Source organism: Euprymna scolopes, chromosome 38 (assembly GCF_053919585.1).
Source record: "Euprymna scolopes isolate OS-2025 chromosome 38, ASM5391958v1, whole genome shotgun sequence".
In the NCBI taxonomy this organism is placed as follows: Eukaryota; Metazoa; Mollusca; class Cephalopoda; order Sepiida; family Sepiolidae; genus Euprymna; species Euprymna scolopes.
Genome location: NC_136519.1, coordinates 81,974,979 through 81,993,383, shown reverse-complemented (window position 1 = coordinate 81,993,383; position 18,405 = coordinate 81,974,979). Strand labels below are relative to the sequence as shown.

The following is an 18,405-nucleotide window of genomic DNA, read 5'->3' as shown; positions in this document are numbered from 1 at the left end:
ACACTATTTGGCTGCTGCTGAGACGGGTATGCGAAATTACAATGTTTAAACATTGTTTTTTCACTCCCCAATATGCTCAACCCAAGATAGGGAGTAGTTGTGAACATACCAAAGTCACCATTGGTATGTTTATTTAATAAGTGTTTTGGTCCTGTTTAGGGGGTCACAGCATTAAGGTGAAAGAGTTCTGGTGTTCACTGCGAGTGGTTAAACTACGTGTGTGCTCTGTGTTCAATGGCAGAAATGTTTGCCAGACGAATCCATACTATCATAGATATAGGAGCGTTAACTACCCTAGAACAGTAAGTTTATTTTTATTAAATTTCTTTTATGAAACAAAAAAATTATGAGAAGTTTTTGTTACCTTCCCCCACCCGATCTGATAAATAATTTTATTTATTAAATTTGTGTTGCTTATGTGAATATATATATATATATATATATATATATATATATACTAACATGGGTAACCGGCGTTACCCGGGTATTTGGAGATGTATGTTGAACAAAAAAAAAAAATGGGGTCAATTTTTTTAACTTTGACCCCTATTATGACCCCTTAAAATTTATTGTTTTGGGCTCAAATTAAGTTATTAAGTTAGATCCATGTCCAATGAACCTATATCTAAAATTTTTTTTTTGTTTTAAATTTGAATATATCATTTATTGATCTTTTATCTTCAATTTGTGATATATAAAACTTTGGCACATAAATTAATTATTTATTTTTTAATAGACATTCCAAAATAGGGGGGCGTGAATTAAAAAAAAAAAAACGTTTGTCTAAAATATTATATTCGGTTTATTGGAAAGAGCATATAAAATTTCACATTGACCCTAAAAATAGAATAGAAAAATTTTGATAGATTTTTAAAGTTTAAAAATTGAAAAATACTGAACTCGTAAAATTCAATTAATTTCATTACTGTTTTTTAAAAAAATAAAAAAATATTTCTATTACTTTTTATACAACTTTAATAGTTTATTTTGGAAGTATAATCCATAAAGAAAATAAACAACCCACTTTTAAAAGAGAAATTACGAGTTTTTTTATATTTTATTCACAGTTTTGTGTTAGGGGTGTCAAAAATTCCTACAAAAATTCTGATACACCTACTAGTGCACTGCTCTGCGATTTTTAGTTTCAGAGGAGGTAGTTTGAACATATGGAGACAGACAGACAGACATAGTGCCTTTTATATATTAGATTATAGCAGAGGTTACAAATTTTATTTTTTGAAACTAAAGGCAGAAGATTATTCAAAATTTAGAGGATATTATTCATAAATTTTACTTTTTTTTTGCTTATCTTTAATCAGACTAAATTTGTCTGTCAAAAGATTTTTTTAATTGAGAAAATACGAAACTATGTTTGTATGATTTTTGCTCAAACAAATACGAAACTATGGTTGTATGATTTTTGCTCAAACTCATGGAATCCTATTGGTATGTTGTACACCTAGTATATCAATAAATTATGATAGTGGGACAATGGAATAATTTTTTGGTGTCGTATTCCACAATGCAGCCTAAACAAATAGCATTCTCATTTCTTATATCTATAAAAATGAGTATCTTTTTTTAATTTTCTCCTTTTTAAAGATTGTAATGCTGGATATGGGACAGCCAAACCAGCTGCCAACATTGCCCTTCTTTTTATTGAAACCAACTGAGAGCTCTTTTTAGTATCCTCGTTGTTCCCTTAAGTGCAATGGTCTGGATCTCTTTTGCACTTAATTCACCAGGAATATTCGTTAGGTTGGACTTCAGGTTCTTTGTGTGTGTGTGTGTGTGTGTGTGAGGACACTTCTCAACCTATATATTCAACAAATTTTTGATATACAGCATATTCAGATATGTGATAAACTTTTTAATCCGTTTTCATCCAGAAAAATAAGGATCCCAAAAAAGATTGGTACTTGGGGGTCATCAGATTTTTATCCGTCAACTATTTCACAAATGCACATGTTCAAATGAAGCTTCATTATGTTAAGGATAAGTAGGTTCAAAACAGTTTTTAAAGATTGTGTCAAGCTGGTCTAATGGTTATCATACTTGACTCACTGTCTTTAAGTTTTGGTTTCCATCTTGTCTCGAGTATTTGTTTTTACTTACAAAAAGTGAACTGTTTAGAAAAAACATATCCTAGTTTCTTTCCTTTTTTTTTTTACGTCACTTTTTTAAAGGGAATTTAATGTTATGTTTAATACCTATGGTATTTCTGTTTATAATAAATAAATAAGAATTTTGCATTAATTAAAATATAATATTTATGCATATTTTACAACCGGGCAACGCCGGGTGGCCTGCTAGTATTTTATAGTTTTTATTTAAATTAATATAGGTTTAATATTAAAAATAAACAAATTAGATAATTTATATTTACCAAAGTTACGTAGAGGCGAGAAGAACGTACAAACACGTTTTCTTCTTTAGTACTACGATACTGTTGACGCCCCCTCCCCCTTTAAAGTGTTGTTGTGGGGTTGAAAGCATGTATAATTTTCTAGCTCACACTTTTCAAATGCTTGCTAAAATTATACATACACCTGACAATTCTTTTTTTTTTATTTTTTAATTGTACTGTCGTATGTTTTGAAAATTTAAATTTAAAAAAAATCCAGTGTTTTTTTTTTTTTAATTGGTTCAGGATTGTATTGTCCCACATTTTAAAAATTAAAAAATCCAGTGCTTTTTTTTATTATTTTAAAATTGGTTCACGACTGTACTGTCGTATGTTTTGAAAATTTAAATAAAAGAAAATCCAGTGTGTTTTTTTTTAAAATTGGTTCATGACTGTACTATCGTACATTTTGAAAATTTAAATTTTAAAAAAATCCAGTGTTTTTTTATTAAATTGGTTCATGACTGTACTGTCCTATGTTTTAAAATTTAAATAAAAAAATCCAGTGTTTCTTTTTTTAAATTGGTTCATGACTGTACTGTCCTACGTTTTGAAAATTTAAATAAAAAAACCCAGTGTTTTTTTTTAATTGGTTCACAATAATACTGTCGTATGTTTTAAAAATTTAAAAAGAAATCCATTTTTTAAATTGGTTCATGATTGTACTGTCATACATTTTGAAAATTTAAATTAAAAAAAATCCAGTGTTTTTTTTTTTAAATTGGTTCACGACTGTACTGTCTTATGTTTTAAAATTTAAATAAAAAAAAATCCAGTGCTTTTTTTTTTAAATTGGTTCATGACTGTACTGTCCTACGTTTTGAAAATTTAAATTAAAATAACCCAGATTTTTTTTTAATTGGTTCACAACAATACTGTCGTATGTTTTGAAAATTAAAAAAAAAAAAAAAATCCAGTTTTTTAAACTAGCAAGGCTAGTGGACATCACCTGGGATCCTAGTTTCTTTGAACTTATTTTCAATTTTGTTTCTGAATTTCAGAAACATCATATCAAATTGGTACGGACCCGAATAAATCCAAGAAAATGGAAACAACTTGATGCTTGTTCCATTTCGTAAATGCATTACATATTTTGAATTTTGATGATTATGGTTTGCCTTTATCGATAAGAGTTATTGTGTAGATATACCTGAATAAATGGTTTAATGATTTCCCTTTTTTCTGCAGGTGCGTGCCGTGAAAGAAGGAAATGTCTTGGTGATCGATGAAGCAGACAAAGCGCCGACGCAAGTCACTTGCATTCTGAAAACTCTTGTTGAATCCGGTGAAATGCATATGGCTGATGGACGACGCATTGTTTCGGGTATGTCTCATTCTTCCCTAACCCGCTTTTTTTTTTTTGATCCCTAACCCACTTTTCCATAATCCCTAACCCTAACCCGCTTTTTTTTTATCCCTATCCCTAACCCTAACCCACTTTTTTTTTTTTTTTTTGATCCCTAACCCACTTTTCCATAATCCCTAACCCTAACCCGCTTTTTTTTTTTTATCCCTATCCCTAACCCTAACCCACTTTTTTTTTTTTTTTGATCCCTAAATCCACTTTTCCATAATCCCTAACACGCTTTTTTTTTTTTATCCCTATCCCTAACCCTAACCCGCTTTTTTTTTTTTGATCCCTAACCCACTTTTCCATAATCCCTAACCCTAACCCGCTTTTTTTTTTTTATCCCTATCCCTAACCCTAACCCACTTTTTTTTTTTTTTTGATCCCTAAATCCACTTTTCCATAATCCCTAACCCGCTTTTTTTTTTATCCCTATCCCTAACCCTAACCCACTTTTTTTTTTGATCCCTAACCCTAACCCACTTTTTTTTTTGATCCCTAACCCTAACCCACTTTTTTTTTTGATTCCTAACCCTAACCCACTTTTTTTTTTGATTCCTAACCCTAACCCACTTTTTTTTTTGATCCCTAACCCTAACCCACTTTTTTTTTTGATTCCTAACCCTAACCCACTTTTTTTTTTGATTCCTAACCCTAACCCACTTTTTTTTTTGATCCCTAACCCTAACCCACTTTTTTTTTTGATTCCTAACCCTAACCCACTTTTTTTTTTGATTCCTAACCCTAACCCACTTTTTTTTTTGATTCCTAACCCTAACCCACTTTTTTTTTTGATTCCTAACCCTAACCCACTTTTTGTTTTGATCCCTAACCCTAACCCACTTTTTTTTTTGATCCCTAACCCTAACCCACTTTTTTTTTTGATCCCTAACCCTAACCCACTTTTTTTTTGATTCCTAACCCTAACCCACTTTTTTTTTTGATTCCTAACCCTAACCCACTTTTTTTTTTGATCCCTAACCCTAACCCACTTTTTTTTTTGATTCCTAACCCTAACCCACTTTTTTTTTTGATCCCTAACCCTAACCCACTTTTTTTTTTGATTCCTAACCCTAACCCACTTTTTTTTTTGATTCCTAACCCTAACCCACTTTTTTTTTTGATTCCTAACCCTAACCCACTTTTTTTTTTGATCCCTAACCCTAACCCACTTTTTTTTTTGATCCCTAACCCTAACCCACTTTTTTTTTTGATCCCTAACCCTAACCCACTTTTTTTTTTGATTCCTAACCCTAACCCACTTTTTTTTTTGATTCCTAACCCTAACCCACTTTTTTTTTTGATTCCTAACCCTAACCCACTTTTTTTTTTGATTCCTAACCCTAACCCACTTTTTTTTTTGATTCCTAACCCTAACCAACTTTTTTTTTTGATCCCTAACCCACTTTTTTTTTTGATCCCTAACCCTAACCCACTTTTTTTTTTGATTCCTAACCCTAACCCACTTTTTTTTTTGATCCCTAACCCTAACCCACTTTTTTTTTTGATTCCTAACCCTAACCCACTTTTTTTTTTGATTCCTAACCCTAACCCACTTTTTTTTTGGATTCCTAACCCTAACCCACTTTTTTTTTGATCCCTAACCCACTTTTTTTTTTGATTCCTAACCCTAACCCACTTTTTTTTTTGATTCCTAACCCTAACCCACTTTTTTTTTTGATCCCTAACCCTAACCCACTTTTTTTTTTGATTCCTAACCCTAACCCACTTTTTTTTTTGATCCCTAACCCTAACCCACTTTTTTTTTTGATCCCTAACCCTAACCCACTTTTTTTTTTGATTCCTAACCCTAACCCACTTTTTTTTTTGATTCCTAACCCTAACCCACTTTTTTTTTTGATCCCTAACCCTAACCCACTTTTTTTTTTGATTCCTAACCCTAACCCACTTTTTTTTTTGATTCCTAACCCTAACCCACTTTTTTTTTTGATCCCTAACCCTAACCCACTTTTTTTTTTGATCCCTAACCCTAACCCACTTTTTTTTTTGATTCCTAACCCTAACCCACTTTTTTTTTGATCCCTAACCCTAACCCACTTTTTTTTTTGATTCCTAACCCTAACCCACTTTTTTTTTTGATTCCTAACCCTAACCCACTTTTTTTTTTGATTCCTAACCCTAACCCACTTTTTTTTTTGATTCCTAACCCTAACCCACTTTTTTTTTTGATTCCTAACCCTAACCCACTTTTTTTTTTGATCCCTAACCCTAACCCACTTTTTTTTTGATCCCTAACCCTAACCCACTTTTTTTTTTGATTCCTAACCCTAACCCACTTTTTTTTTTGATTCCTAACCCTAATCCACTTTTTTTTTTTGATTCCTAACCCTAACCCACTTTTTTTTTTGATCCCTAACCCTAACCCACTTTTTTTTTTGATCCCTAACCCTAACCCACTTTTTTTTTTGATTCCTAACCCTAACCCACTTTTTTTTTTGATTCCTAACCCTAACCCACTTTTTTTTTTGATTCCTAACCCTAACCCACTTTTTTTTTTGATTCCTAACCCTAACCCACTTTTTTTTTTGATTCCTAACCCTAACCCACTTTTTTTTTTTGATCCCTAACCCACTTTTTTTTTGATTCCTAACCCTAACCCACTTTTTTTTTTGATTCCTAACCCTAACCCACTTTTTTTTTTGATTCCTAACCCTAACCCACTTTTTTTTTTGATTCCTAACCCTAACCCACTTTTTTTTTTGATTCCTAACCCTAACCCACTTTTTTTTTTGATTCCTAACCCTAACCCACTTTTTTTTTTGATCCCTAACCCTAACCCACTTTTTTTTTTGATTCCTAACCCTAACCCACTTTTTTTTTTGATCCCTAACCCTAACCCACTTTTTTTTTTGATCCCTAACCCTAACCCACTTTTTTTTTTGATTCCTAACCCTAACCCACTTTTTTTTTTGATCCCTAACCCTAACCCACTTTTTTTTTTGATTCCTAACCCTAACCCACTTTTTTTTTTGATTCCTAACCCTAACCCACTTTTTTTTTTGATTCCTAACCCTAACCCACTTTTTTTTTTGATTCCTAACCCTAACCCACTTTTTTTTTGATTCCTAACCCTAACCCACTTTTTTTTTTGATTCCTAACCCTAACCCACTTTTTTTTTTGATCCCTAACCCTAACCCACTTTTTTTTTGATCCCTAACCCTAACCCACTTTTTTTTTTGATCCCTAACCCTAACCCACTTTTTTTTTTGATCCCTAACCCTAACCCACTTTTTTTTTTGATTCCTAACCCTAACCCACTTTTTTTTTTGATTCCTAACCCTAACCCACTTTTTTTTTTGATTCCTAACCCTAACCCACTTTTTTTTTTGATCCCTAACCCTAACCCACTTTTTTTTTTGATTCCTAACCCTAACCCACTTTTTTTTTTTTTGATTCCTAACCCTAACCTGCTTTTCCATAATCGAAATACAGTTTAAAATGGCTGACTTGTTTACAAATACCAAACGAGTTTGTTTTCATAATAAACATTAAAAAATTTAAACTAATACGAGGGGGCATTCAAAAAGGAATATTTCCTTTTTTTTTTTATTCCGCCCGAATGGATCAGAGGGGATTGCCCATTTCATTGTTATGATGACTGAACTTATGCATTCATGGCTTGAAAGTTTCATCTCCCTGTTGCAGATACCGACAGTGTGAGACTCTAAGAAACCAATCCGTATGTCAGAAGCAGACATGTATCATTGAATTTTACTTTGTTTTTTCACACGGTGGGCATCTGTTATAAAATGTGTGTTTTATCCTACTGTGTCTAACTGTTTATTTAGCGGACTAGTGTCTTAACGGCCATATTTTTCTGAATTTTTAATGACATATTTATTCCAAAAAATTTTGTTATCAATAATGGGGAAAGGATATGAAACACAGTAATGTTGAATTTTATAAGAAAGCAAGGGTTGTCTAATCACTAACCGTGCCAATATATTTATGTGTTAATGTGAAAATCCTGCTGAGACATCTTCCAAAAATTACATAATTTTTCTTAAAATTATAGTGCCGATAGTGCGGAAGGAAAGAAACACAGTAATGTTGAAATTTATGGTGAAGCAAGGGTTGCCTAATCATTAACCAAGATAATGTATTTATTAGTGATGGGACGATTCCATTATTTTTCTTGATTCCAATACAATTAGTGATTCTGTATTAAATTTCCAATTTCGATACAGTTACTGATTCCGTATTAAATTTCCGATTCCGATACAATTACTGATTCCGTATTAAATTTCCAAATCAGATACAATTACTGATTCCGTATTAAATTTCCGAATCCGATACAATTACTGATTCCGTATTAAATTTCCGATTCCGATACAATTACTGATTCCGTATTAAATTTCCGATTCCGATACAATTACTGATTCCGTATTAAATTTCCGATTCCGATACAATTACTGATTCCGTATTAAATTTCCGATTCCGATACAATTACTGATTCCGTATTAAATTTCCGAATCCGATACAATTACTGATTCCGTATTAAATTTCCGAATCCGATACAATTACTGATTCCGTATTAAATTTCCGACTCCGATACAATTACTGATTCCGTATTAAATTTCCGACTCCGATACAATTACTGATTCCGTATTAAATTTCCGACTCCGATACAATTACTGATTCCGTATTAAATTTCCGACTCCGATACAATTACTGATTCCGTATTAAATTTCCGACTCCGATACAATTACTGATTCCGTATTAAATTTCCGACTCCGATACAATTACTGATTCCGTATTAAATTTCCGACTCCGATACAATTACTGATTCCGTATTAAATTTCCGACTCCGATACAATTACTGATTCCGTATTAAATTTCCGACTCCGATACAATTACTGATTCCGTATTAAATTTCCGACTCCGATACAATTACTGATACCGTATTAAATTTCCGACTCCGATACAATTACTGATACCGTATTAAATTTCCGACTCCGATGCAATTACTGATTCTGATTCTTTATAGAACTCTTTATATTGAAATATAGAATTGTTATTTTTTTCAATTACCGTTAAAACACATGTTAAATGTGCATATATATTCTCAAACGTAAAAATACTCTCGTACAGAGGTAATCTATCAATTGTAGCTTTACTGGTAGTTTAAAAATCAATAAATATTTATTATTTTCTTATTACTACTAGCAGTGGAAGATTTTGCTTTAAACAAAATCAAATAACAAAGACAATTAAAAGAATCGTTTTTGGCATCGGAAAAAAGACACAAATTGTTCTGATTCCAATTCTTGATTCCGATTAATCGTCCCACCACTAGCATTTATGTATTAATTTGGAAAGCCTAATTATTCATCTTCTAAAAATGGCTTATTTTTTTTTTTTTAAATTATGGTTGCATTGGTGGGAAAAAGAAATTATTTCATATATGTTGCAAATACCTGTCGAGAGTATGTTAAATTGTTTCATATATGTATTTAATATGTATTTAAATTACCCGTCATAGGGTACATAAAATTATTTTAAATATGTATCGTACATTACCCGTCCTTGCGAAAGTAAAAATTATTTCATATACATACTGTGAATTCCTCTATCCTAAGAATAACAGATATGTTCTAAATCAACTTTCGACAGACGTATCAAAATCTAACCAGATCGGTATCGCTTTCAAGTTCAATCTTTCGGATGACAAATATCGAAAAATTGGCTAAAAACATTAATTCCTTCACCCTCAACTGGGCAGTTTTCTACAAGGAGGGGTCAGTTTTTGCATCACCATTTTCACAAGTTATCATATCGGTTAGAATGACTATGCTTAATTTCAGTGTTTCAAACTTCCGGTCGGGTAATGGAGACATCACCGAAGATGTTGCGTTTTTTTAACCTTTTTTTTACTCCTTCGCGTTACGGGTTCGAGCCTGCTTTTCTTTTTTTTAAGAACACCTCTTTCTACTCGGGCTGCCTACTGTTGTTTTGACCCCCCCCTCTCCCACTACCATTTTTTTTTGGGGGGGGAATTCCTACACACACCCGGGCACCCCCGCTACTGTTGTTTTGATTTCCCTCCTCCCAGGGTTCCTTACTACACCTACTAAACACCCGGGAAATGCTGGGCACGTTGGGCACCCTCGCTAGGTAAAATGTGTGTGTGTGTGTGTGTTTGTATGTCTAACAAATGCAAAATTGGCTAGTCAGAATCAAAGTTTGGTATATCAGCTTAATTGCTAATCAGATCCAACTTTTAAAATTTTACATGTTAACTTCTTTCATGATGACAATAAATATTTTTTTTCTCTTTTTGTCTATTTTCAGCCAAATCTACCCTTCCACCCTCGCCCAACGTGATTGTTGCTCACCCAGACTTTCGAATGATTGTTCTGGCAAACAGACCTGGATTTCCCTTCTTAGGGAATGACTTCTTTGGTGCAATGGGTGAGTAAAACTTGACCATTATTATATAAAAAAAAAAACGGACGATTTTTGTGTCTGTACGTCCCGTTTAAACACACGAACAATAAACTCATTTTCAATTGTTTTCACGATTGTAGTATCATATGTTTTGAAAATTAAAAAAAAAAATCTAGTTTTTTTTTTTTTTTAGGTAATCTCACCTGCCATCCTAATTTCTTTGAACTCCTTTTCATTTGTTTCACAGCGTGTTATGTTTTGAAAAAAAAAAAAAAAAATTGTTTTTTTTTAGTTCACAACTGTACTGTCGTATGTTTTGAAAATTTGAATTTTAAAAAATCCAGTTTTTTTTTTAAAATTTGTTCATGACTGTACTGTCGTATGTTTTGAAAATTTAAATTATAGGGAAACAACAATGGCAAAAAGACACGCAATGAAAGTGAATAAAATCTAAAAAGTCACCAGGAATTGAAAATTGGGGAAACAGTGCAGGTTCATACCCGTGCTGATGGACTAAGACAGGAAGGGTGGTGGAAACACAGATTCCTCCAAAGAATAAACCCAGTGGTAGATACCCCTTGTCACTCAATACCTGAGGAGCCCCCCAGAAATGTTGGATACCATAGACGACCTAACAGGGCCCAAAATACCAGGAGAATGGTCTACCACTAATATGGATCAACACAAGCCTGAAACATCCGACACTCTGCCAGAACAGATGGAGGTGGGTGACACAGCATTCCCTGGTATGATAGAGGTACAGGAGGACCAACCGGTGCGTCGTAGCAAAAGGATGATGCGACTACCCAGGAACCTATCCCCACAGACATGGGGCACATCGCATGACTACTCCAGAACCTCAAAACCTTGGACCACAATGCGAGTAACTTGTGGTCCCAGAAAGGGGAGGGTGTGCAGAAGTGGAATCGGACCCAGGATGCCCAGTTACAAAACCGGAGTGGTCTTGGTGTCATACCCCGATAGAAGTAGATTCACCTGCTTACATGAGCGGTGAGAATGGGCTACTTAAACATACATTCATGGAAACATATGTCGTCTTGCCAATATGGCGTCGCTGATATAGGAAACCTACTGCAAAAACAACATTGGCAATACTTTATAGCGGGTTAAAATAGTTTTTAAGGAGTAAATGATGGGCAGAAATCAGAAGCTCTTAGTATTAATGCTGGAGTCCCTCAGGGGTCCATCCTGGGCCCAACTCTCTTCCTGATCTACATTAATGATCTTCCAAATCACATCCTTACATCATTCGTAGACATTTTTGCTGATGACACTACCATCTATGGTAGCACATCTAAGACCGTAAACGACCAAGTTCTCTCTGATTCTCTCTCCTCTGATCTTGAGCAAGTGGTACAATGGCGAAAGAAGTGGCTTGTTACTTTTAATGCATCTAAAACCAAGCTTTTATCTTTACATCATCAACGCTCTGATCCCCATCTGGCATCAATTGAAATGAATGGCTCTTGTCCTGAGGAGGCCTCATATTTTGACAAGCTTTTGGGCTTGACCTTTACTCCTGAGCTTAAATGGAACACATACATTAAATCCGTTGCTAAGGCCACTGGAAAAATAGTGGGATCCTTCTATCAATCCAGTAGATATCTCACTGCTGATGCAATTCTTTATCTATATAAGAGTCAGGTACATCCAATGATGGAGTACTGTTGCCACATCTGGGCAGGAGCTGCTAGAAAGGACTTATCCTGCCTTGATAGAGTTCAAAATAGACTTCATAGCCTTGTAGGAAATGTCCTTTTCTCTTCCCTGCAACCTCTTTCTCACAGAAGAGATGTTGCGAGTTTGTCTCTGATGTATCGTTATTTTCATGGCAGGTGCTCGGTTGAACTCCATTCTATGGTCCCCCCCCCCTCGCCAAACTTTCACAAGAAACACCCGTCTAGCAGAAAACACTATCACTAGTTTCCCCCACTCTTTATCTGTGCCAAAACCTAAGCGTAGATTCCATGAGCAAAGCTTCTTTCTTAGAACTGCACACCTATGGAATTGTCTTCCGTTTTTCTGCTTTCCAGCTGACTACAATATGGTTGTCTTCAAGTCTAACGTAAACAAGTTTTTGATGAGCCATTCCATATAAGTTAACAAATTTACTGAATGTCCATTACTAACGATTACTATATTGACCAATTTCTACTGTACACTCTGTAACCCTTATCCGCAAGTGGCCTCTTGGCCTTGATAAGTGGTGATGCCTATGTAATAAAAAAAAAAAACCTAAAAAATGGGTCAAAATTGAAAAAAAATTGTTATACATTTTGAACATTCATCTTAGTTTATTTTTAATTTTTACTTTTTACTCAGTTCATATGCGTGTCACATTGGTACAATGGTAACGTCACCAGCTATGAATGCTACAGTTTCGATTTCAATTCTAGTTGATGGCACCCAAATGGACTCTTTAATAATATATGCAAAATCAGGAAAAATTAAAATATCATTAGGCCAGAGCTCCCCAGCATTACTACCACTAGGCCAAAGCTCCCCAGCAGTATCTCACGATTCCACGAGACTTTGTTGGATTGTCGTCATTCTATGAGATTTCCATATCCACACTGATGTCTTGTATTTTCTTTCATGTATTTCTTGTCTGATGTAGAAAAAAGTCAAGATTATTAAAGAACGTGGAGGTTAAGTGGGCAATTAAACTGCGGCACCCGACTTCGATAGGAAATACAATGGTTTTCCAGCCATTTCTGATACGTGTAGATTTTCATATTTCTCCAACTTGAGCTGGTGTGCCAAGTCACATATTTCATAACCATTATTTCTTGTATATGTGTTTTTCTTTTAGTCGAAAAGACAAAAAATAATGATCAGTTAACATTTTTTTTTTTTTTTTTTTTTACAAGGTGGTCACCACTTATCAAGGCCCGGAAGCCACTCAGGGATACGAGTTATTGCATGTACAGTACAGTGTTGAGATTTAATAAAGCGTCTATGGAATCTACGTTTTGATTTAGGCACAGATAAAAAGTGAGGAAAATTACTGACAGTGGTTTTAGCTAGACGGGTGTTTTTTGTGAAAAATTGGCGAGGGGGGGACCAGAGATTGGAGCTCAGATGAGCACTTGCCATGGAAATAATGATAAAACAAAGACAGGCTCGCAACGTCTCTTCTGTGGGAGAGAGGTTGTAGGGAAGAGAAAAGGGCATCCCCCACTAAGCCACGAAGTCTATTTTATACTCTGTCAAGACAGGATAGGCTGTTTTTAGCAGCTCTAGTCCAGATGTGGCAGCAGTACTCCGTCTTTGGACGTACTTGGCTTTTATACATCGTAGCAAGATATGACTATGTTTACATAAAGAAATGATGAGAAAAAACTTATATATTTGTGTGTTTTGTTAATTTTCAGGTGATATTTTTAGTTGCCATGCTATAGACAATCCTGATGCTGACTCTGAAATGGCCATGTTACGACAGTACGGGCCTGACGTTCCAGATCCAACGCTTGAGAAACTGGTTATGGCATTTGGTGAACTTCGCGATATGGCTGACCAGGGACTAATTGCGTACCCGTATTCCACCCGAGAAGTTGTCAATATGGTGAAACATTTACAGGTAATTCTTTTGTGAAATGTGCTTTTCTTCTTGTTTAATGCGCTGAAAAGAAATAAGACAACAAGGAGGTAGAGTCAGCAAGAGTGTGTATTTCCGTAAATTACAGGAGTGATATCATTAGTTCTTTTCCTTTTCTCTCCCCTTCATTCCCTTTTTCTCTCTCCCTGCCACCCCCTCTCTCTCTCTCTAATACCAGTTTTTATAACCAATATTTTACCAAGGATGGATACAACCCTTAATTCTGGTATTGTTATCGCCTTAAAACACTGGAAATAAGACCACAAGGAGGTAGAGTTTATGGCTGACCAGGTGACTCATTACGTACCCCTATTCTACCCGAGAAGTTGTCAATATAGTGAAACATTTACAGGTAACTCTTTTGTGAAATGTGTTTTTCTTTTTGCTTAATGCTGTGGCCTTAAAGAGCTGAAAAGAAATGAGACAACAAGGAGGTAGAGTTAACAAAAGTATTTATTTCCAGAAAGTACAAAAGTAAAGGGTTTTCAAAGACTACTTTTGTCTTGGTTATGGTGACGCTCTATCTCTCTCAGTTAAAAAAACATTCATAATGTCAAGAAGAGTTAAAGAATTGACAAAATAAAATAAATAACTATACTCACTCCCCTTCCCACTTTTATCGTTGCTCCATAAGGAGTCAAGATTTGTTCTTTTTAGGATTTATTGCAAGTCTGTGATCTTTCAGTTTTTATAAAGATTTCTGGTCTTCAGCATCAAAATTAAAAAAAATTTTTTTTAATGTTTCTTCACCAAGGTCACAATGTTCACCCCACAGCTGTCAATCATTCTCTGGTCCCTATTATATAACATCCTCAGAGAAATAAGACAACAGAGTATGTATTTAGAGAAGGTGATATGTTCAGGATGTTGTGCCTGATACCTAGCAGATAAACTGGTAAAATCCCTCTTCTGGACTGCAAAGGAGAGTGGTTGTGCTTGGGAGAGTTGCTCTCTCGAATATGGGGAATTTGTTGGGGTATTTTCTATTCATACTGAATACTGTAAAAGAAAAAAAGGACAGAATTGTTGAACCCCATCTGATTCTGTGCTTTCATTATTAAAAAAAAAATATAATCGCTGTTAATTCTTTTCTTGGTGTTGCGATTGTGAATTAATGAGCATTCAAAACTGTTATATTAACTAGGTCATTTTTTTCCCCCCTTCTGTTACAGAAATTCCCGCTTGAAGGATTAACAACGATCGTAAAGAATGTTTTTGATTTTGACTCTTTCAACAACGAATTGCGTGAGACGATTATTGATGTCATGAAAAAACATGGAATCCCACTCGGGGCTAATCAAGCCAACGTCCAACTTAGCAAGGAGTAAGATATACAATTTATATACAAATATATTTTCTAGAATTAAAATGAAATTTAAACTTAAATCTTATTTCAATGTTGTTAAATGTTATTTATTTTCTGTTTTTTTTTTTTAATTTTCTTATTATTTTTGCTGGGGATGGGGCATTGTACTGGATGGCAAACATTCATCCACTATTTTAGTCACTCTAACCAAGAGATCTTTTTAAGATTCTAACTGTCCCTTTAAATGCAATTGTTTGTATCTCTCTTACACTTGGTTCACCAAGTATATTCGTAAAGTTGTTTTTGAAATTTTTTGTTCATGAGTCCGGTTGCTCTTATAATTACTAGAATTATGGAGATCTTCCTAAGATTCCAATTTCTCTTCATAATAAGACCTTGGTATTTCGTTATCTTTTCTCTATTAAGATCAGCATAATTAGAAACACTTACAACTGGATATCATGTGAATCGCACTATTTCTGTGTGGCACACACACACACACACACATACATATCTATATCTATCTATCTATCTATATATATATATATATATATATATATATATATATATATATTAATGAAAACAAAGGGGTGTAGTGTTTACCTGATATACACAATGGTAAACTTCAAACTAATATAAATATCAGTATTTATATAAAGATAATTTAATCCCAACCGAATTAAAAAAGCTCAATATGCAATAGAGAGTAGAGCTTATTATGAGAGAAAGAAAATTAAAACTGTAAGTTAAACTTTACAATAAAAATTTATTGTTCGACTGAATACTCCAAAAAACAATTTACAAAGTCCTTATTCCGCGGAGTTTCAAAGAATGCTATTCTTATTCTTCTTCTCATCAGAGGACATAAAGAAATCAGTGAATTATATTTGTAGGAATGCTAGTTAAGGCATTAAGTGAAACTGCAATTTATTGTAGTTATAAATTGCGAAATGAAAAATAGATCCCTAGGTGCAAGAAAGCCTTTTACTCCAATAGTTTCTTCCCCAGAATTGCAGGTCTTTAGAACTCCCTTCCGAGATTCTGCTTTCCCAACTGTACTGATATGCAGAAGTTCAAGTGTAATGTGAACAAACATTTTTCTACTCATCTCCCTTAATAATGCCCCTGCAAATTAAGTCCCTGATAGTAGCCCCCTGCTTCAAAGTGTTTGGGGTGAAAATTGAATAAAAAAATAAATAAAAAAAGTATAAAAAAAACTAATATAAAAACAAACCGTGCATAATATTTCAGCTATTGATCCAAAATGCATTGATTGTAAAGTTAACTTACAGTTTTAATTTTCTTTTTCTTATATATATATCTATCTATATATATATATATATATATATATATATATAATGTAATTAAAAGTTTATGATGAACGACCAAGGCAATTGCGATATTACCAGTAAATTACATAATGCATTTATAATTTTTATTTATTAATCTTACCTGTTACTTCTTAGGATAAGATAAAAGTATCCAGTTATGTCAAGTAGAGCTTTCATATTATAATTGTATCATCGTATAATTAATAAATGGTATGTTTAATAACGTAGATAAACATATGGATGAACATTGTTTAATGTTGATTTCCGAAGAATGATAATAATTTTCATATATATTATTTTAAATATTACATTTTTTTATTATTTTTTTACATATTACATATTTTTATTATTTTTTTTACATATTACATATTTTTATTATTTTTTTTACATATTACATATTTTTATTATTTTTTTTACATATTACATATTTTTATTATTTTTTTACATATTACATATTTTTATTATTTTTTTTACATATTACATATTTTTATTATTCTTTTTACATATTACATATTTTTATTATTTTTTTTACATATTACATATTTTTATTATTTTTTTTACATATTACATATTTTTATTATTTTTTTTACATATTACATATTTTTATTATTTTTTTTACATATTACATATTTTTATTATTATTTTAAATATTACATTTTTTTATTATTTTTTTACATATTACATATTTTTATTATTTTTTTTACATATTACATATTTTTATTATTTTTTTTACATATTACATATTTTTATAATTTTTTTTACATATTACATATTTTTATAATTTTTTTTACATATTACATATTTTTATTATTTTTTTTACATATTACATATTTTTTATTATCTTTTTACATATTACATATTTTTATTATTGTTTTTACATATTACATATTTTTATTATTTTTTTTACATATTACATATTTTTATTATTTTTTTTACATATTACATATTTTTATTATTTTTTTTACATATTACATATTTTTATAATTTTTTTTACATATTACATATTTTTATTATTTTTTTTACATATTACATATTTTTTATTATCTTTTTACATATTACATATTTTTATTATTGTTTTTACATATTACATATTTTTATTATTTTTTTTACATATTACATATTTTTATTATTTTTTTTACATATTACATATTTTTATTATTTTTTTTACATATTACATATTTTTATAATTTTTTTTACATATTACATATTTTTATTATTTTTTTTACATATTACATATTTTTTATTATCTTTTTACATATTACATATTTTTATTATTGTTTTTACATATTACATATTTTTATTATTTTTTTTACATATTACATATTTTTATTATTTTTTTTACATATTACATATTTTTATTATTTTTTTTACATATTACATATTTTTATAATTTTTTTTACATATTACATATTTTTATTATTTTTTTTACATATTACATATTTTTATTATTCTTTTTACATATTACATATTTTTATTATTTTTTTACACATTACATATTTTATTATTATTTTTATTATTATTATTTATTATTTTATTCATTATTATTATTATTATTATTTTATTGTTATTTTACATATTACATCATTTTTTTTTTATTACATTTTCGCCCCAAACAAGGCAAATTGCCACTTTGATTTAGGAGGCTACTATCAGGGACATAAGCTACAGGGGTACTATGTGGGGAGTTGGGCAGCAAGATGTCAGTTCACGTTACACTTGAACTTCTGCATGTCAGTACAGTTGAGGAAGCAGGAACCTGGCAGGGAGTTCCAAAGTCCAGCGGTTCTGGGGAAGAAACTACTGGAGTAGAAGGCTCTCTTACATCTAGGGATCTCTACTGTGAAGGGGTGGGATTTTACCGCTTGTCGGGTTTGTCGGAGGTATTTACGTCGAGGGGGTACAAGTGTTTGCAGTTCGTCGGAGCATTCACCGTTAAAGTACTTGTAGAACAGGCAGAGGGATGCTACATTTCGTCGAGGGGACAGAGG

At 32.2% G+C, this 18,405-nt stretch overlaps 1 protein-coding gene across 1 annotated transcript in view; it reads left to right on the top strand.

Annotated features, from left to right (window-relative positions):
* The window catches only part of LOC145263224 (von Willebrand factor A domain-containing protein 8-like), a 207,061-nt gene that overhangs the window by 104,937 nt on the left and 83,719 nt on the right, over nucleotides 1–18,405 (top strand). Inside the window, exons 23-26 of the mRNA XM_080120309.1 lie at nucleotides 3,593–3,728; nucleotides 10,066–10,185; nucleotides 13,557–13,762; nucleotides 14,953–15,104. Coding sequence (XP_079976435.1) covers nucleotides 3,593–3,728; nucleotides 10,066–10,185; nucleotides 13,557–13,762; nucleotides 14,953–15,104 — 614 coding nt within the window. The remainder of the gene's footprint in view (nucleotides 1–3,592; nucleotides 3,729–10,065; nucleotides 10,186–13,556; nucleotides 13,763–14,952; nucleotides 15,105–18,405) is intronic.